Source organism: Ammospiza nelsoni, chromosome 1 (assembly GCF_027579445.1).
Source record: "Ammospiza nelsoni isolate bAmmNel1 chromosome 1, bAmmNel1.pri, whole genome shotgun sequence".
Classification (NCBI taxonomy): Eukaryota; Metazoa; Chordata; class Aves; order Passeriformes; family Passerellidae; genus Ammospiza; species Ammospiza nelsoni.
Genome location: NC_080633.1, coordinates 54,406,829 through 54,423,091, shown reverse-complemented (window position 1 = coordinate 54,423,091; position 16,263 = coordinate 54,406,829). Strand labels below are relative to the sequence as shown.

The 16,263-nt window shown below is 36.3% G+C and overlaps 1 protein-coding gene across 4 annotated transcripts in view; it reads left to right on the top strand.

Annotated features, from left to right (window-relative positions):
- CDK13 (cyclin dependent kinase 13) overlaps positions 1-16,263 on the top strand; it is a 43,163-nt gene that overhangs the window by 9,245 nt on the left and 17,655 nt on the right. For all 4 annotated transcript variants that reach the window (XM_059490456.1, XM_059490471.1, XM_059490463.1 and 1 more), the window contains exons 2-5: positions 1,586-2,191; positions 5,447-5,614; positions 5,880-6,019; positions 7,900-8,070. In XM_059490456.1, coding sequence (XP_059346439.1) covers positions 1,586-2,191; positions 5,447-5,614; positions 5,880-6,019; positions 7,900-8,070 — 1,085 coding nt within the window. The remainder of the gene's footprint in view (positions 1-1,585; positions 2,192-5,446; positions 5,615-5,879; positions 6,020-7,899; positions 8,071-16,263) is intronic.

The following is a 16,263-nucleotide window of genomic DNA, read 5'->3' as shown; positions in this document are numbered from 1 at the left end:
GCCAGAAAATCCTATAAAACCTGCTTCCTGGTGTATAATTGACCTGTGCTAGTTTCCAAGAGTTATCTTCGTCAGGGATTTGAATTTTTTTTTTTTGTTTCGTGAGTCTCTAGCCCTTTGGATCAATTTCACCTGTAGAAATTTGAAGCTTGTGCTATACTATATAGTGTGCATACACATTGTTTCAGTCACTTTTTGATTTATCTGAGTGACTTTTTATTGGGTAAGAGTTCCTGCATTATAAAAGGGAAAGAGTGTAAATTTAGAAATTAGTCAATATTGCACACAAAAGAAACGTTGTTGTACTAGATTAAATATTTGTTTAGTTGAAACATTGTGATGTAATTTTGTGTGTTGATAATTAAAACTGAATTAATTGTTAGTAAAATTAAATTTGGTGTGGGATGGGTAGTCCTGATCGTAGGGATTGTAGTTGGCATTCTTTTGGTTTATTTATTGGCTTACCTTTTTTTTGTTGGTTTGGTCTGGGTTTTTTGTTTCCTTTTCTTTTAGCAACCTCCATACATTGGTGAGCTATCTTTTGAACTCTGAAATTCTTGTATCTTCAGGAAGTTTTATTTTTGCTATTTCTTGATACTTTTTTCTTTGTTCACCTGGTGAGGACTGGGTGTTTTTAATCCTGAGTATGCTTTTTCCTCCAAATGATAAGCAAAGTAGATTTCCATCAAAATTTAATCAAGAAAATACTTATAAATCTGATGAATATCCTGTTTATTCTTGGTGTGGTAAAATGGATGAAACCCCCTACATTTAATTTATTTTATTTCATATCATTGCTATGTGGTTGCTTTGATTTTTTTCTTCTTTCTGTTAGTGTCTGCATTCAGATGCAGTTATAGCCACATTTGTGGGTTATGTTTGCCTGTCAATAACTGTAACAAATGTTGGGTACTTGGGCTTTTTGGGAGCTGGAGAGGTTGTTTGTTTTGGTTCTTTTTGAAGTTGTACAATTACATTTCAGAAAAGGAAAGTCATCTTTCAGTTGGCTACATTGCAGCCTTTAGTATTCAATTTTTTTCTTTAGTGTTCCATTTTTTTCTCAGTTAATGAATTTTGGTATTTATGGAAGTGAAAATTCTGACATTCCTACAATTAAAACCAGTGTTGCTTAGATTTCTCTTGTCCTGTGTAATTTAAATTTCACTTTGTTGAATTCTGACTATGTATTCAGTTTAATTTTTCTCAAGTGCTGTATATGCTAAAGGTGTTTGTACAAATGCATACATTGAGATTTTTTTTAAGGAGAAAAATGTCTCTTAAGTAGTGAGGAGAGCAGAACATTTCTTGCCTTGTACAAGTGTTGTATTTTGCAGATCTGTGAGATGAGAAACTACATATAAGAATTTTAATGTCTTCTAACAGGAGAGTGTAGAATCTTGATTGGTTAACTATAGAATTTTATTTTTTTAATGCATGATCTTTCCTATTTCATAGACTTCAATTTATTCTATGAGCATGGTGATAATAGTTGATTTTAAAAATATAATTTGTCAAAAAAGTAGATGTGCTGGGAAAGCAGCTAGACTTCTTTTTACCTGGGTAAATCTTTACTTTTTTGTAACAGGAGATCAGCAAAATCTCGAAGCAGAAGTCCATATTCATCAAGGCACTCCAGGTCTCGTAGCAGACACAGATTGTCTAGATCCAGAAGTCGTCATTCGAGTATTTCTCCTAGTACATTGACTCTGAAGAGTAGCCTGGCTGCTGAGCTGAACAAAAACAAAAAAGCAAGAGCTGCTGAGGCAGCCAAAGCTAGTGCAAAAGCTTCCAATACTTCAACACCTACTAAGGGAAACACTGATGCTGCTGCAAGTGCACCTCAAGTGAACAATGTTAAAGACCTGAAGAAAATCAAAACCGAGCATACGCCTTCTCCTACCAGTAGTGCAAATGTGAAAAACGACAAGGCAAAAGCAAAGGTCTCACTTCCTGAAACAAAAGCAGAAAATAATTTAATTGCAGACAAAATTACCAAACAGAAGCCTGCAGCAGTAAAAGAGAATAAATTGCCTGTTGTGAAGCAGCAAGTGGTCCCTGTAAAAGAGAAAAGCAAACCAAGTACACCGAGTGTAGTAGCCAAGGAGAAGGATCGAATTGTTGCACTACCAACCTCCACACTACCACCCTTGCCTTTGCCTCCCACGCTGCCTGAAGATAAAGAAACTGATAGGTGAGTTGTCACAGAGATTTGCTTCTGGGATTGTTTGTTCCTTTTCATAATGGTTGTTGTTGTTTCCTTTGGAAAATAAATATAAAACTATATGCCAGGTCAGGCTAATGCATTATTTAATTTGTTCTTGCTCTTCAGCTGTTTGACTGGTGACTATTAGTGAACTGGAGGAATTTGATCTTAAAAATAATTTTAGTACTTGAAAAAAGAAGAGTTTGGTCTAAGAAGGATCTTTCTGTAAAAAGTCTTGTAAAGAAATGTTGTAAAAATTACTGGTAATAATAGCTTTGGGATGAATGAAAGGATGTATTGAAGGATTCAAGATTGCAAGTTTGGTGTGAACTTACACATACTTCTGGGGAAAAGTTGAATTCAGTAGCAATATGAAAAAATTATTTAGCTGGGGTTTGAAGAAAATATTATCTTCCCTTTGCAAGGCAATTGTTTATAGTTGGGTGTTATTTTAGTGTAATTTATTTCAAACATCAGTATTATTTAGAGTATGTATAATGGAAGTGAGGTTCTTGGCTTGACATTTGTGTTAATTTTGAAGTGTAAAAATTGGTCTGTATTGAAGAAACCAATTTTTGTGTCCAAGTGTCATATGAATTTAGACTATGATAAGTCTGTAGTCCTGACAGAGAATCTCTGCTGTGATTTGTGGTTTTTTTGGGGTTGTTTTCTTTTGTTTTGCTGAAGGTGCTTACGTGCCTTTCACATGTATGCAAGAACTCACTTCACAAGTAAGACAGAAATTTTTAGCTAGAGGTGAAAATGTTCCTCTTGTGTTTGCTGGTAATTTAAGTTTGTATTAAACATTAAGGCTGCATAGAAGCCTTGGGAAATAAATGCAACCTAACATAGTATTAGATAATTATATATTATTTTTTAGTTGCAAGAAAGAAATAGTTTCTTGCCCTTCAGCATTAAACTCTAGCAAATGTAATGATGGTGTAGCGCACGTACGATTACATTTACATTTGTGACAAAGCCATCCTCTCCAGGTAAATGGGAATCCTGATACTGTGAGCAAGATTTTCTCTTTTATCTAAAAACTAGTCTGTGTAGTTTAACTAAATATTACTGGTATTGAAGTATTAATTGCAACAACATGAAATGAGATTTCATGTCGAAACTGGATGATTGCTTCTGATATTATTATTATTGTTATATTTTAATGGATTACCTGTTTGAAGTTAGCTAGGCTGAGGAGTTAAGCTACAGTTAAGCAGTGATTCTTTCATTCTCCTTTCAAAGTGGCCTCATTCTCCTTTCAAAACCAAAAGCCTCCTGCTTGCAAACAACTGCATTAGAAAGATTAAAGAGAAGTAATTGAATGTCTTTTATGCTTTGCTTAGTTTTGCCTATAGGATGTTATAAACTTTGGATCAGAAATTATAAGTAATGATAAAGTTTAAGTCATCAAAGGAAAAAGATCAATGTTTTTAATGGCGGAGGAGGGCATAGTTGTTTACCTTGGGCTCTGAGTTACTGTGGGGAAATTATGTCAACAAAGAAAGTTGGAGCTTGATGCTATGCAGAACTGTCTGGTTCCTTCAGTAACAATCTCATAAACTCACAAATAAGCAACCTAAGGGAACATCAATGTTGCTACCTCGCAGTGCAGGTTAGCTGAAAGGGAAAATTGCCCTGGTCATTAATGATGTGTGGTTAAGCAGACCTGAAAAAAAAGCTGCTCTTGGCTGCCTCTATTTTCATGTGCCACTTTTAAAATCTGTGTCAGAATCTTTCATATGTTAGGCTTTCACTCACATTGAAAATTTTGGGGAAAAATTATGAGAGAAATACTAATATATAAACTTCAAAATAAGAGTTTTTTTATTGTCATGACAGTTACATGCACTGCACTAAGGTGGTTTATTCTTTATAGCATGTTAAGCATTATATTTGTGATGAGGGCAGTCTATGCTTCCTTGTGATGCTTCTTTAAAATGGGGCAGTGATAGTTTAGGGAGTGGTAAAAAGACATGAATGGGTTCAGTTGTCATAGAGAAGCATAGACATATGCAATACCCTGGAATTCTGCATTTGAATATATAAGGACTACTTATTGCAAGAAAAGTAAGAAAAAAAATGTATGCATTCTGTATTGTGTGAGTTGGCAATATGTTTCCATTTATAGAAGTTCCTGCTTTATCTATGAAACTAAGCAGGTAAGAAGTTGTTGAAAAACTGTCACAGAGAAGGATGAATAGTACCATTTGGCAAATGCAGCTAACTTGGTAAATGTCCCCTCAAAGCATAACTTAAGTTTTATTGATACGGTGATGGAAATTGAAAGAGTGAATACTGTGTGAGTGTCCCATAGGAGTGAAATAATGATGTAATTATAGAAAGTTTAGAGATGATCATGGCTTTAAAATTACTGGATATGCAGGAGCTGAACAAATCTAGCTAAACTAAAATAAGTTGTGGTAAAATTGAGCCATGTACTTAAGAAAGAAAAATTCTGCAGCAGTAATGATTCCCCATTAGAATGGTAAGAACATTTCTAAGATCCCTGTGTAGTTGTTAAAAGATTCTGTATGTGTGTTTGGGGATTTTTCTCAAGACAGAAATGAACAGTATCTGTTATCTAATTATGATTGGTTAAAAATCAGTCAGATATCCGTAACCCATGTCAGAAAATCATTGTCATTATTTTCATCTGTTTTTTTTTCCTCACTTGATATGCATGCTGATGACTAGAAATGTGTTGAATCTGGAATGTTTCAGCAGATGCATGCAATTACAATTTGTAAGTGAGGTGATGTGGACAGGCTTGTAATGCCCAGCAGTATTAATGTAAGCATGAAGCTCAGTAGCTGTGATGACCAATTTTAGAGACAACTGGATTAGTCAGATCTTCTCTCTTATATGGGAAGTCAGAGTACAGATTTTACCACTATACTTTTGATGTCTGGCAGCACCTGACCTCTAAATATTTGTAATAGTGTAGGCCATAAGCTTGGAAAGAAGTTTATGGTAAGGCTTATTGTGTCATCTTACCTCAGCTTTCCCCAGGAAGGTCTGCTTTCACAGTCCTGTAGAATTGTGGTTGTTAACTGTGCATCTTCCAAAGAGCTATTCGAGTCATTTATCCAAGTCCTGCAAATTTTAAAAGCAGATTTCAAATGTTGGTGCATTGACAGTCTAGAATATATTATTTTTTGAAAAATAATTCTATAAGTTTTGCCTTTATGCTAATATTCTACTATCTTCAACTTATTAGCAAAACGATGTTTTTTTTAATAGTTTGAGAGAAAATCTTTCAGTGAAGTCAGTGAAAGAAACAGAGAAGAAACTTCGCCATCTGCTTGCAGACTTGCCACTTCCACCTGAGCTGCCTGGAGGAGCTGAGGTACCCAAAAGTCCTGAAGAAAAGAAACCAGCAGTTCAGTTACATAGCAAGAGAAGACCAAAGTATGTTTATTAAACTTTTTAAAAAGCTTATTAAGCAAGTAGAAATAATAATAGTTTCTTTAAAATTTGTTCTTGTTGAGAGAGTTCTGCTTTTTGACATTTTTAATATTAATGTGGCTTGACTCAAACTGCATGGTTTCTTGCCACTTAATAGTAATAAGACAATTAACTAATAATGTCTCAATTAGTGTTGAGGGTGTCTTCAAAGTTAAAACTATGTATAGACACACTGGCTGTATTCTTAAAAATATTTCTTGCTTTGTAGAATATGTGGACCACGACATGGTGAAACGAAAGAAAAAGAAATAGACTGGGGAAAGCGCTGTGTGGATAAATTTGATATCATCGGTATTATTGGTGAAGGCACTTATGGGCAAGTTTACAAAGCCAAAGATAAAGATACAGGTAAGTTCAAAAAAGATAAATGTAGTTTTACAATTTTAAGTGAATAGGATGATTTTGGTTTTTGTTTTGTATTGAGTAAAATTTGTGGCATTCTGTCCTTACATTTTGAAGATTTTTAGTTGTTGGTGTGTTCAGTTTTAAGTTTAGCATTTATCTAAATCAGAAATTATTGTTTGCTGCATTGGAAAATCATTTCTCTGGAAAGCTGTGGCTGAAATGTAGCTGAATAGTCCTAAATTCTGATTCTTAGTTTTTGAGTTTTGATGGTCTGTATAAAGTTGAACTAGTAAAGAGGAGAGGCTAAAGACAGGTTAGCAAACTGTAATGAAGTTTGTAAAGGGATGTAACAGTGAAAGAAGCTGTGCATAAAATTGGGTCATGATTGTTTGTACTCCAGTAGTCACTAGTTCATAGTAGGAAGAGAATCTGCTTCTGTGCAAACACAGCTGTGAAGAGTTGCACATGGGTTATTCTTGCAATATAACTGATTTTACAATAGTCACATTCTTTTTTAATTTTGTAATAAATATTGCTGAGATGAGTGAGCACTCACCACTAGGATACATAATATTGTCACTACTTCTAAACAGATTGTCCAAATTCCTTATATATGCTGTGTGGTTGTTTTGTGATTAGTTAGTAGTTCTTTCCATGATTGCTTACCCTTCTGGCTTATTTGTGCATGCTTTGAATGCTGGACCATTTTCTACTTCAGCGGTAACTGGATCCCATTGGAGCACATGCCAGCCTCAGTTCCTTCTTTCTGATTGCCAGAAGAATAAGCAGTGTGATTATAATTCCTTCTTTATTCTTTATCTGTCCTTGTCTCAGTTCAGCTTTAGTTCTAACTGAGCTGTCACAGATTTTTGCCTCTACCTCGAGAACCTTTGCAAATCATTGCTAGGATCTCCTGAGATACTCTTCCTTGCATATTTGCATTTAGTCCTGTCATAACCGTATTGCCTTTTTGGCAAACTTCAGGTTATTTGTGAGTCTCAGTCATCTCTTAACCTCCCCTCCCATAGAAGTTGTTGCTTTCTGCATTGAAGATGTCTGTACAGATACAGAAAGCAAATCTGTTAGCTTTGGATTCAAATCCTGTGTAGAAAGTGGCATTATGGCTTGTGAGATACCTTAAAAGAAGCTGTGTAATAGGCTTTCAGAGAAGTGGGTATGGTGTCGTGCTGGAATATGATCTGTTGTGAGTGTATCGTGTAAGTTAGTGTAGGGTAAGTACTTTTTAGAGCTAACACAGATACCTGGGCTGCCAGTAAACTTCCCAGACACAGCAATAAACTTTCAAGAACAAAACTATTGAACTGGCATGTATGGTCTGTAGACATCCTCCATCATGAGTAGATCATGCTCCTGCCATTTTGTAGGCTCCAGTTTGTTCCATCCCACCCTGCAGTAAAATAGTTAGGGAAAAATCTCCTCACTGTAAAAATGGCAGTGTCACTTGTGCTTGTAGAAAGTATACTGATGAATTTGAGGACTCTTTAGTCATCATATCTTGAGCTGTGTAGTATTTCTGGCTAGATACATGCATTCTGACCAGTGGTAATGTAGTATTAAATCCAGAGCAGTCACAGGCCTCTGTCTCTGAAGCTGCTGCTGATAATCACTCTTTACTGGTGGACATGGTGTGGAATATTGGGATATGTGAGTGAGTTGTGCAGGAGGAAGGAGGATAGCCCTTACAGTGTGTGTGTAGCTGAAAATTCTCATTTGTAGTTTTGCTTCTGTATGTGATCCTGATTTCTGTTCAGCATAGTGCTTGATGCAAGCATCAGGGTTTTGAACAACAAACATACAAATCAATACTGAATCCCATGGTTTGGTTGCTAATCTTAATGGCTTTTATTTAAATTTTCTCTTAGGGGAAATGGTAGCACTGAAGAAAGTACGACTGGATAATGAAAAGGAAGGGTTTCCAATTACAGCTATTCGAGAGATTAAGATTCTTCGACAGCTTAATCATCAAAGCATTATCAACATGAAGGAAATAGTGACGGATAAAGAAGATGCTTTAGACTTCAAGAAGGACAAAGGTATGTATGCTAGCAGGGCTTGCTCTTTCTGGACCTGTTCTTAATGTGATAGTCTGCTATGCTGGATTGGAAGTTACGATTCATTAAAAAATATGTTTGCAAATTGTGGTACTTGACGAGGAATTTGAATTTTGATTTAAATACTATAAGAAGTTGTTTATTTATCTCAGCTATGCATTTTGCTTATAGAAACATTTTCTGCCAATATTTTGTGGCATAAAAAATGTATTGCTTGATTGTGGTTTTGCTGTGGAGGAACAGATGTTTGAGTCCTTGACACCCATGGATTAGGGAGGCCAGCAATAATAGGAAGCTCTTAATTGTGAGCTTTTCTTAACTTTTTATTTTTTTACTACTTTCTCACACCATTTAGAGTATAGTAGGTTGAATGTTGAAGAGGCGTTTTTAATTTTAGGCCTCAGTTTTATATTAATTGTTCTTCAGTTACTTTCTTGATGATTAGGCACATGTGTTTTGTGGGCTTGAAGAGGAGTTAATTAAAAGTATGAAAAGCAAGACTTGTACAGTGGTAGTGTTTTTCCCCAAATAGAAGGCATGAGACTTATACTCTTGGTTTCTTCAGTTTTAAGTCTGTCTTGTTTGAATTGTTTCAGCCTCCTTAGTCTAGAGATTCAAGCAGAGTGAAAATCACGCAGTGTTATTGCTTGGTACCTCTGATATCAGAGTGGTATTTTGCCCCTGGAGGCATTTCATTTTAGGTCTAAGTGTTACAAACCTATCATTTTGGACCTATTTTAGTGTCCTGTGAGCAATTTGTTACATAGTTTGGCTTAGAGTGTTTGGAATGTGGTACCTGTCCTTCTTCCCTGCTCTCCCTCCCTGAGTCTCTATACAGTATGCCCAGCAGCAGTGCAGATAGAAAATGCTGTGTGTGCTGCATGGCCAGCTGAAACAATACCAGGTTATATGATCATTCAGAAGGTAGATATGAAGCAGGAATTCATTTGGGTTTTTTCCTAGCATCTTTGGAGAGTGTAATACCTTGAAGCATGTACAGCACTGACATGCTTAAAAGTGGGAAGTATCTAGCAAGAGTTTCTCGAGAGTTGTGCAGGTTCAGTGGTCAGGCCCCACTCAAAATCCTGACAGTCTGCAACATCCAGTTTAGTCTTTGTATGTGAATCTTGCACTAAGTTTTAATTAGGTGTAACCTACTTGGCTAATGAGACCACACTGAGTATTGACTAAGTACATAATGACTCATTAATGAATTTTCTTTCTTTCTGTTTAGTGTTGTGTTTAGAATTGAATAGTAAATTTCAAATGGGTTTTTTTTTGGTCCGAGTCTGTGTTTGTGCTTTTGATATTACTTCTGATTTAATTTCTTGTTCTTTTTTAACAGCATATTACATTTTCTGAAAATTTACAAGGGCAGGGGTTTCTCTGGAGAAGAATTCTGTTCTATTCTGCTAGAATGGAATTAATTTCTGATAGCTGAGTAAGTTCTGATAGCTTCTTGAAAACATTAGCAGGATAATGAGACTGCTGTTAAAACTTCTCTGTGAAAGTAAGGAAGTTGGGGGTTTTTTTCAGGCACTGTATTCCGTATTTCTCTAATGAGTAGTTCATTGTGAGATAGGGATTTATAGCTGAGTTGTGGCCAAATTGCAGTCTGTGCAGAGAATGAATGCAAGTCGGAGGAAGTTTGGTCATTTTCACAGTAAAGTGTTGCAAATACAAAAGTGGGCTGCTTAACAAGGAACCATTAGAAAAGTGGTAGTGGTATCTTACAAAAGGCAGAGGTTAGAGTAAGAGCAGGGTGTTGTGCCTATATGATGAACATGCTTATGCTTAATGTATAATATGTGTTTACCATGGCTTTGAAATATGACTTGGAAAACCCTGCTGATAGCGTACTTAGAAGTGTAGGGAATAAGAACATTTTTACTACCACGTTTTTCTAGTTATTATGAGTGAAGTTAATTTTGTTTCTAAGGCTGTGTATCATACCCTGACATAGTAGTCATCTGCTTTTTCACTTAAGGCAGCGTGGGGTGTTTTTTTGGTTGGATCTCAGTAGGTTAATATATAGTACATTCAGTTATTTGACAATAATGTAAGTGTTTGGCCCACTTTGCAGTGCTTGATTTAAGGATACTTTTTAAGATAGTAATATTGCACTGCAAGCCAGCAATAGCTTGGCTTGTACAACTTTTTCCTGATATTTTGAGCTGCCTTACATGTTTTTAAATGGCACACTCAAAAGTCTGCAAGAGAGAAGATTACTTGTTCCCCATATTAAAGCCTGTCTCAATATTTTCAACAAAGAAAATGGAAGAAATTATATCTGTGTTGTATCTTGGCCAGCTTGGACTATAAATTTGAAGACATGAACAGCTTTGATAGATAGTTTTGGGTTTATTCTTTCTCTACTAACTGTTCGCAAAAGAAGTGTAACACATTGGAGCAGTGTGTTACAAATTTTCTAAGTGCATTTCCCTCCATCAGTGGCAGTCAGCACCTTAGGCAGCATAATTGTTTGTATAAATTGTTTATATAAATACAAAGCAGAGTGGGTGATACATGGGTCTGTCTGCTGAGGATCAGAAGTTGTTCACTTTGCAATCTTCATTATATGTGAGATGTAGTTGATGATGAAGTTGGAGAGCAGCATTACTGATTACTGGTTAGTAATGTAACATCTTGATTCTCAGGCACAATCCTGATAGATAAAACATATGTTAGGTGTGGCCACAAGGTGTATTCATTTTATGTGTTATTTGTGTAGGCTTTTGTCACCTACCTATCATTCAGAGGCAGATAGGTGAACACCCAAACTTAATGATGGGAGCTTGTGACTCTGAGGTTGTATTCAGTCTTTTGTGTGTTGAGCCACCTTATCAGTTATAAAATGAATTATTGAGAAAATGCTTTCTAAATTTGAGCTGTTGTTAGTTTTGGTACTTTTCCTTTGTGTGTGTATAATTTCTATGACTTTGGTGTATGTCTTTTTACTTTGAGATGTTTCTTCAGTTCTCAGTTGCCTCTAACAGCTGGGAGATGTTTGCAAGTGCTCAACAGTCTAGCTGTGGGATTGACATGATCTCTTTTTACTAAACAAATGGAAAATGCCTGACTTAGCTTTTGTTGCTGTGAATGTAAACACAGTAAGTGTACTGCCTGACATGCCTTCCTCCTTTAGACTGGGATAGGTGTTTTTGCTAATCTGAGGGAGGATGTAAAACTTGGCATGGAGACCAATAATAAAAGATCTGGTTAACATTGCAGCTTAAGGGTTTTTTCCTGTTTGTTTGTTTGTTTGGGGTTTTTTTGTGGTTTTTTTTTTTTTTTTGTGTGTGTGTGAATTGCCTGTTTGTGTGTCTGTTTCTATAATTTTAAGATCTAAGTTTACTTTAGATTAAATTTTGAATTGATTTGCAGTACAAATCAGCAAACTTTTTGGGCATGAAATTGTTATTTGTATTGACAGTACTGTAGTACAGGAGGACACTGACTCTGCAGTATGTTGTAATATGACAGGTTACTTTCTCACAGCTGTCAAGTAGTACTTATTCTGAAATCTTGTGGTTTGGAAGGAGTCTGTGACATCAGTCATGTACTCAGTGTTACATGGTAGCTGGTTTTGTCTGTGTTTCCTCGGAAGTTGAGTAAAAGCAGAGGTGTGAATTTCAGAAACCTCTAGTGCTCTACAGCTTGTCTTGCTGCTCTCAAAATAGCTGATAGAAAGTTACCCTAAATAGTTCTCATGCTAGAGCTAAGTTGTCAGGAATAGTGTGACTGCTTGAGTGGTGCTTCCTATTTGTGTGTGCAGTATGGGGCTTTGGTCTGGAATAAGCGCAGACCTAATTGTGTGACTTTTTAACTTGTTCCATTTCAAAAGGAGAAAAATTTCTAATTTTTAATCAAAGATTTTTGTTTGTCTGCTTTATGTTTTTGGTTTTGGTTTAGTTGTTTCGGGTTTTTTTCTTATTTCCCTGTATTACGTGATAAAACAAGGAGAGTATTTACTCCCAGGGCTTCTGTATGTTCTTGGATACAAACCACAAATGTTTCAGAACATATGTGGAGTTCCTGCAAGAGGAAAATGCAGTTGAACTTGAAAGGGGAGAATAACACTGTCATTAAATAGAAACTTAATATTGGGTGAAAATGTAAAAAAGTAGTATAGCAACAATGTTTTCTTAAGTCTTAAGGGATTAATTCAGCAGCTATGGCCATATTTGTTGTTCTGGCAATCAGAAAATAGATTAATAAAACCTAGGTCGAACAAAAGGACAATTGTCTCTTGAAGGAACTTTAAGGAATTTAAGTGTAAGGAACTTTAAGGAGTTGGTGGGCAATTTCTTCTTTAGTTTTCAGGTTGTGGTTGATAAAATCCTGCATAAAACTCTTGGAATAGTATATCATGAGTACTGGAAGAGAAATGCTAAGGAAATAAAACAGTACATGTAATTTTATTATATTTAATCAGTCAACAGTAAGAATAATCTATGTATTACATAGAAGAAGCTGGAGGAGGCTTTGTAGCAATATTAAAATCTGCTGGAGTTTCATTTTGAGAACGGAGTACAGAACAAATGTTGAAAACATGTTTCACAGCTTAGCATTGTACGCACTATGCATTGAACTAGGCAGGAATACTGGAGTTTCTTTAAAGCATTTCTGTATTTCAAGATACTATTGTAATGCATTTATACTAGAATTGAATTTAAATTTGCGTGTAATAAGGCCTTTCTGTTCTCCTGGGTCCTCAGATCTCTGTCTGATCAGATATTTTGAGAAACACTGAACACCTTTCCTCTGAATTACGTTTGGAAAAAGCTTGTTTAAAAGCCATAATCTATGGGGGCTTTTGGGTCATTCTCCCCTGCATCACCACCCTCCCCTCCCAGTCCGAAGTACTTGTGTCTTTGGGAACAAATGGTGTCCTGTTTTGTTGGATCTGTGTGGTTTGAAGACACTCCAAAGAAATCCAGAGCCTGCCTGTGTCACAAAAACGCAAAGCATGTTTTGTTAGTATTTTTTGGCCTCTCAGAAAATCCACTGTTTTTTTTCAGATCATTAGTGCCATGTTTTGTTGAGTTAGCTTTCTTGTATGCAAACCTTTACTGCATTAGACCCGAACTTATTTTGTGTTAGGACACTGCTTTTGTTAGATCTCCATGAACTGAAACACATGACCAAGAGGAGGAGATGTGTTAATCCTTTAATTAGTCTAAATTGATATCTCACTTGCTGAACCCCATCAGTCTTAACTGACAAAATGGTCAGAAAGGTGCATTTTATTTTTCCAAGGGCAATCAAAAGGAGTAAGGTGAAGATTATTTTCATCCATGTGTATCTCCTGTATTTATTGTGTACCTCCTTAATAGATTCAGCTGCTCTCTCTTATCCCATATTCAGAAATAGGGATACTGACAGAGCTGCTGCTTTGTCAACATGTAGTAACATTAGGGTTTCTGATTATTTCAGTAGATGAAGGAGAGTAGATGAGCTTCATGGTGTTAGTGAAAGAAATGGGCTGCCCAGGACACAGCCCTTCTGTTAGTGCTTTGTTGCAGCGTGTGGAAATGGACTAGGCTTTCTCCCACCCCACAGCTGGGAAGTGCAGGTCTCTAACACAAGAGCAGCAAGATGAGGAGCTTTAAAGTCAAGTAAGTAATTCTGAGCTCATTTGAATTGCATGCACTTTACTGTGAGAGTGCTTTAGGTGTTTTTATGGCACTGCTTCAGAAAATAAGAACTGGGCGAAGCTGGCATCAAGCAAACCATCATTTTAAAATGTAACCTCCAAGTTACAAATGTTTTGCCCTCATAAAAGAAGTAACTATTATTTTTTTCTGCTGTGATTTCCTTTTTTGAGAAATGGATATTTGTGTGGCATTTGTTTTGATAGAACTGAAGTATGCTGTGAACTTGAACTTGGACTAAGCTATAGTAAGCAGACTTCTGTCTGTGCATAGTTCATTTGTGGTGTCTTCCATGACTGTTTCCTTCTTCCTGAAAGCTACTTTCCCTTTTATGGAGGATCAAATCCCCCAGTGTGATAAAAAGCGATAAGAATTTGAAATTACCAGGTGGAATAATGTAAGGATTTTGTTGGCAGAAACTACAGATCTCTGTCAGAAAAGGGCACCATGTTTGTCTAGGAATAAATTAACAGGAGTTCCACTTCAGTTTGCTTGATAGCTTGAATACTACTGAAAATCAGGCTTGAATGGTAAGATTGCCAAGGTTAATAGACTAATTTTCATATTTTCTCACGCTAAATGAAGATTTTACCAGTTTTAAAACAAATTTTAGTAACATGTAGTTAGGAAATAGGCAAGAATGCACAAGTATAATGAATCTCTGCATTTGCTCTTGATCTCATAAGGAAGGAATATGTAGCATTTATCCTGTTTTAGTGTATGTTTTCTAATATGAATTGCAGAGAATGTAAATAATGAGGTGTCACCTCACAGGTACTACACTACTTTGTTTATGAATCTTCTCTATTGTCCTTCTTGCATGAGGGTACCAGTTGTGATTGCTGGTTATAGTGCATAAATAGCAGTGAAAAAGTCCTGGGAGTTAGTGACAGAGCAGGAAGTTGCTCAAGGCATGGATCCTGCTTTGCATATAAACAAGAGGTCTCTGATCAGCTGGTCTCACTAAACAGTTCTACAGTCAATCTTTCTCCTTGTCATATACACACATGCAGCCAGCTGCCAGGGCAGAGTTAACTTTCCCTTGTACTCCAGAGCAAGAAGGTACCAAGATTCATTGGTGTTCATTCAGTTTTGTTGAGCCAACATCCTCTGAAGGGCATATCTAGGTTTTTCTTACACTGCAGTACTAATATCAGGTGTTTTGTTTTGAGGCGTTTAAAAATATGTCATGGCTCATATTTCAGTCATTGCTGAAGTAGATCTAACAGCAGATTGCCAGCTATCTAATTTGATAATACCAAGATTAGGAGCCTCTGTGCTTTTCCATGTTAACTGGTGAACTGGATTGGTGAACTCAGTTATGCAAATAGTAACACAGCAGATTTTCTATGCTTTTATAGACTTTAATACTTCCCTCTCTCCTTGTGAAGTGAGTGGGATTGTGTTGCACTTGCTTGATTCACCTCCTGTTTCACCCCCTCTGCAGGGGTATTTTATAATGAGTATTTTTTTCTTTCTCTGTATAATATGCAACAGGACAAAAAGACCTAAGTCAAAACCAACGAGGTATGCAATGGCCTGTGCCTTAGCTGATATACGCTAATCATTGTTACAAGTTTAACCCTTAGCATATGAGTAATCTTCTTCCTGAATCGCAGATGGACCTAGCATTCTTTTTTCCCTTTTCAGCTACTAAACAAGAAAAGGAGTCAGTTCATTAGAGTATGGCTGTGTATGTGTACTGCTTCTATCAAGCTGAATTCTCATTATTGCTCCAAGACTTTCACTAGTTTCTGAGTTTAACTTTTTTAGGAACAACAATATGTAATGAGTTCTTGTTGGATAGAAACTATTTGTAGTGGAAGTTTTATTTAAGGAGGTTTTGGAAATGCAAGGTAGACAGACCCACTTGAATCTGGTTTCTGCATTGCTTACTTCACTCTGCAGGGGCTGCATTGTTCTGTGTCCCAGGGTGAAGAAGGGAAAGAATGAAGTACTAAAAGTAGATTGTGCAGGGAGTGGTTGTATTGGAGATTGGTTATTGCTAATTCTGAGTCACTCAACACTTTTCCTCTTGAAGAGTGCTTGTACATATCAAAGAGCCTTGGCTTTAATGGCTTTAGTGATAGAACTATGCAGGCCAATGTGAGATAAGACCAGATTCTCTTGTGTTGAATATATGCATGCGGCAACTTAAAATATGAAGTCTGTCTTTGCAGAGCTGCTGTTACTAGTAGGTTAGTTCTGCTTTCTCATTTTATCCTGTCTTATAGGTATTTCTAGTTTGAGAAAGGCCAGCTTATTTCTGACCCAGTTGCATGGAAATCTTTAAAAAATTTCATCGCTGAGTCATGACAGATGAACAATAATGCACAATAATGCTTGTACATATTTTGTTTCTAGATTTCCTCTCCAAACTTTTCATAGGTAATATTAACACAGTTAATTTTTCTTGAAATAAAATGGATGGAGATTGAGAGCCATAGGGAGAGCACATGTTTATCTAGACTAAAGCACCATGTGGTAACGTTATTTTTCTTTTCACAAATGTTTGACTAGT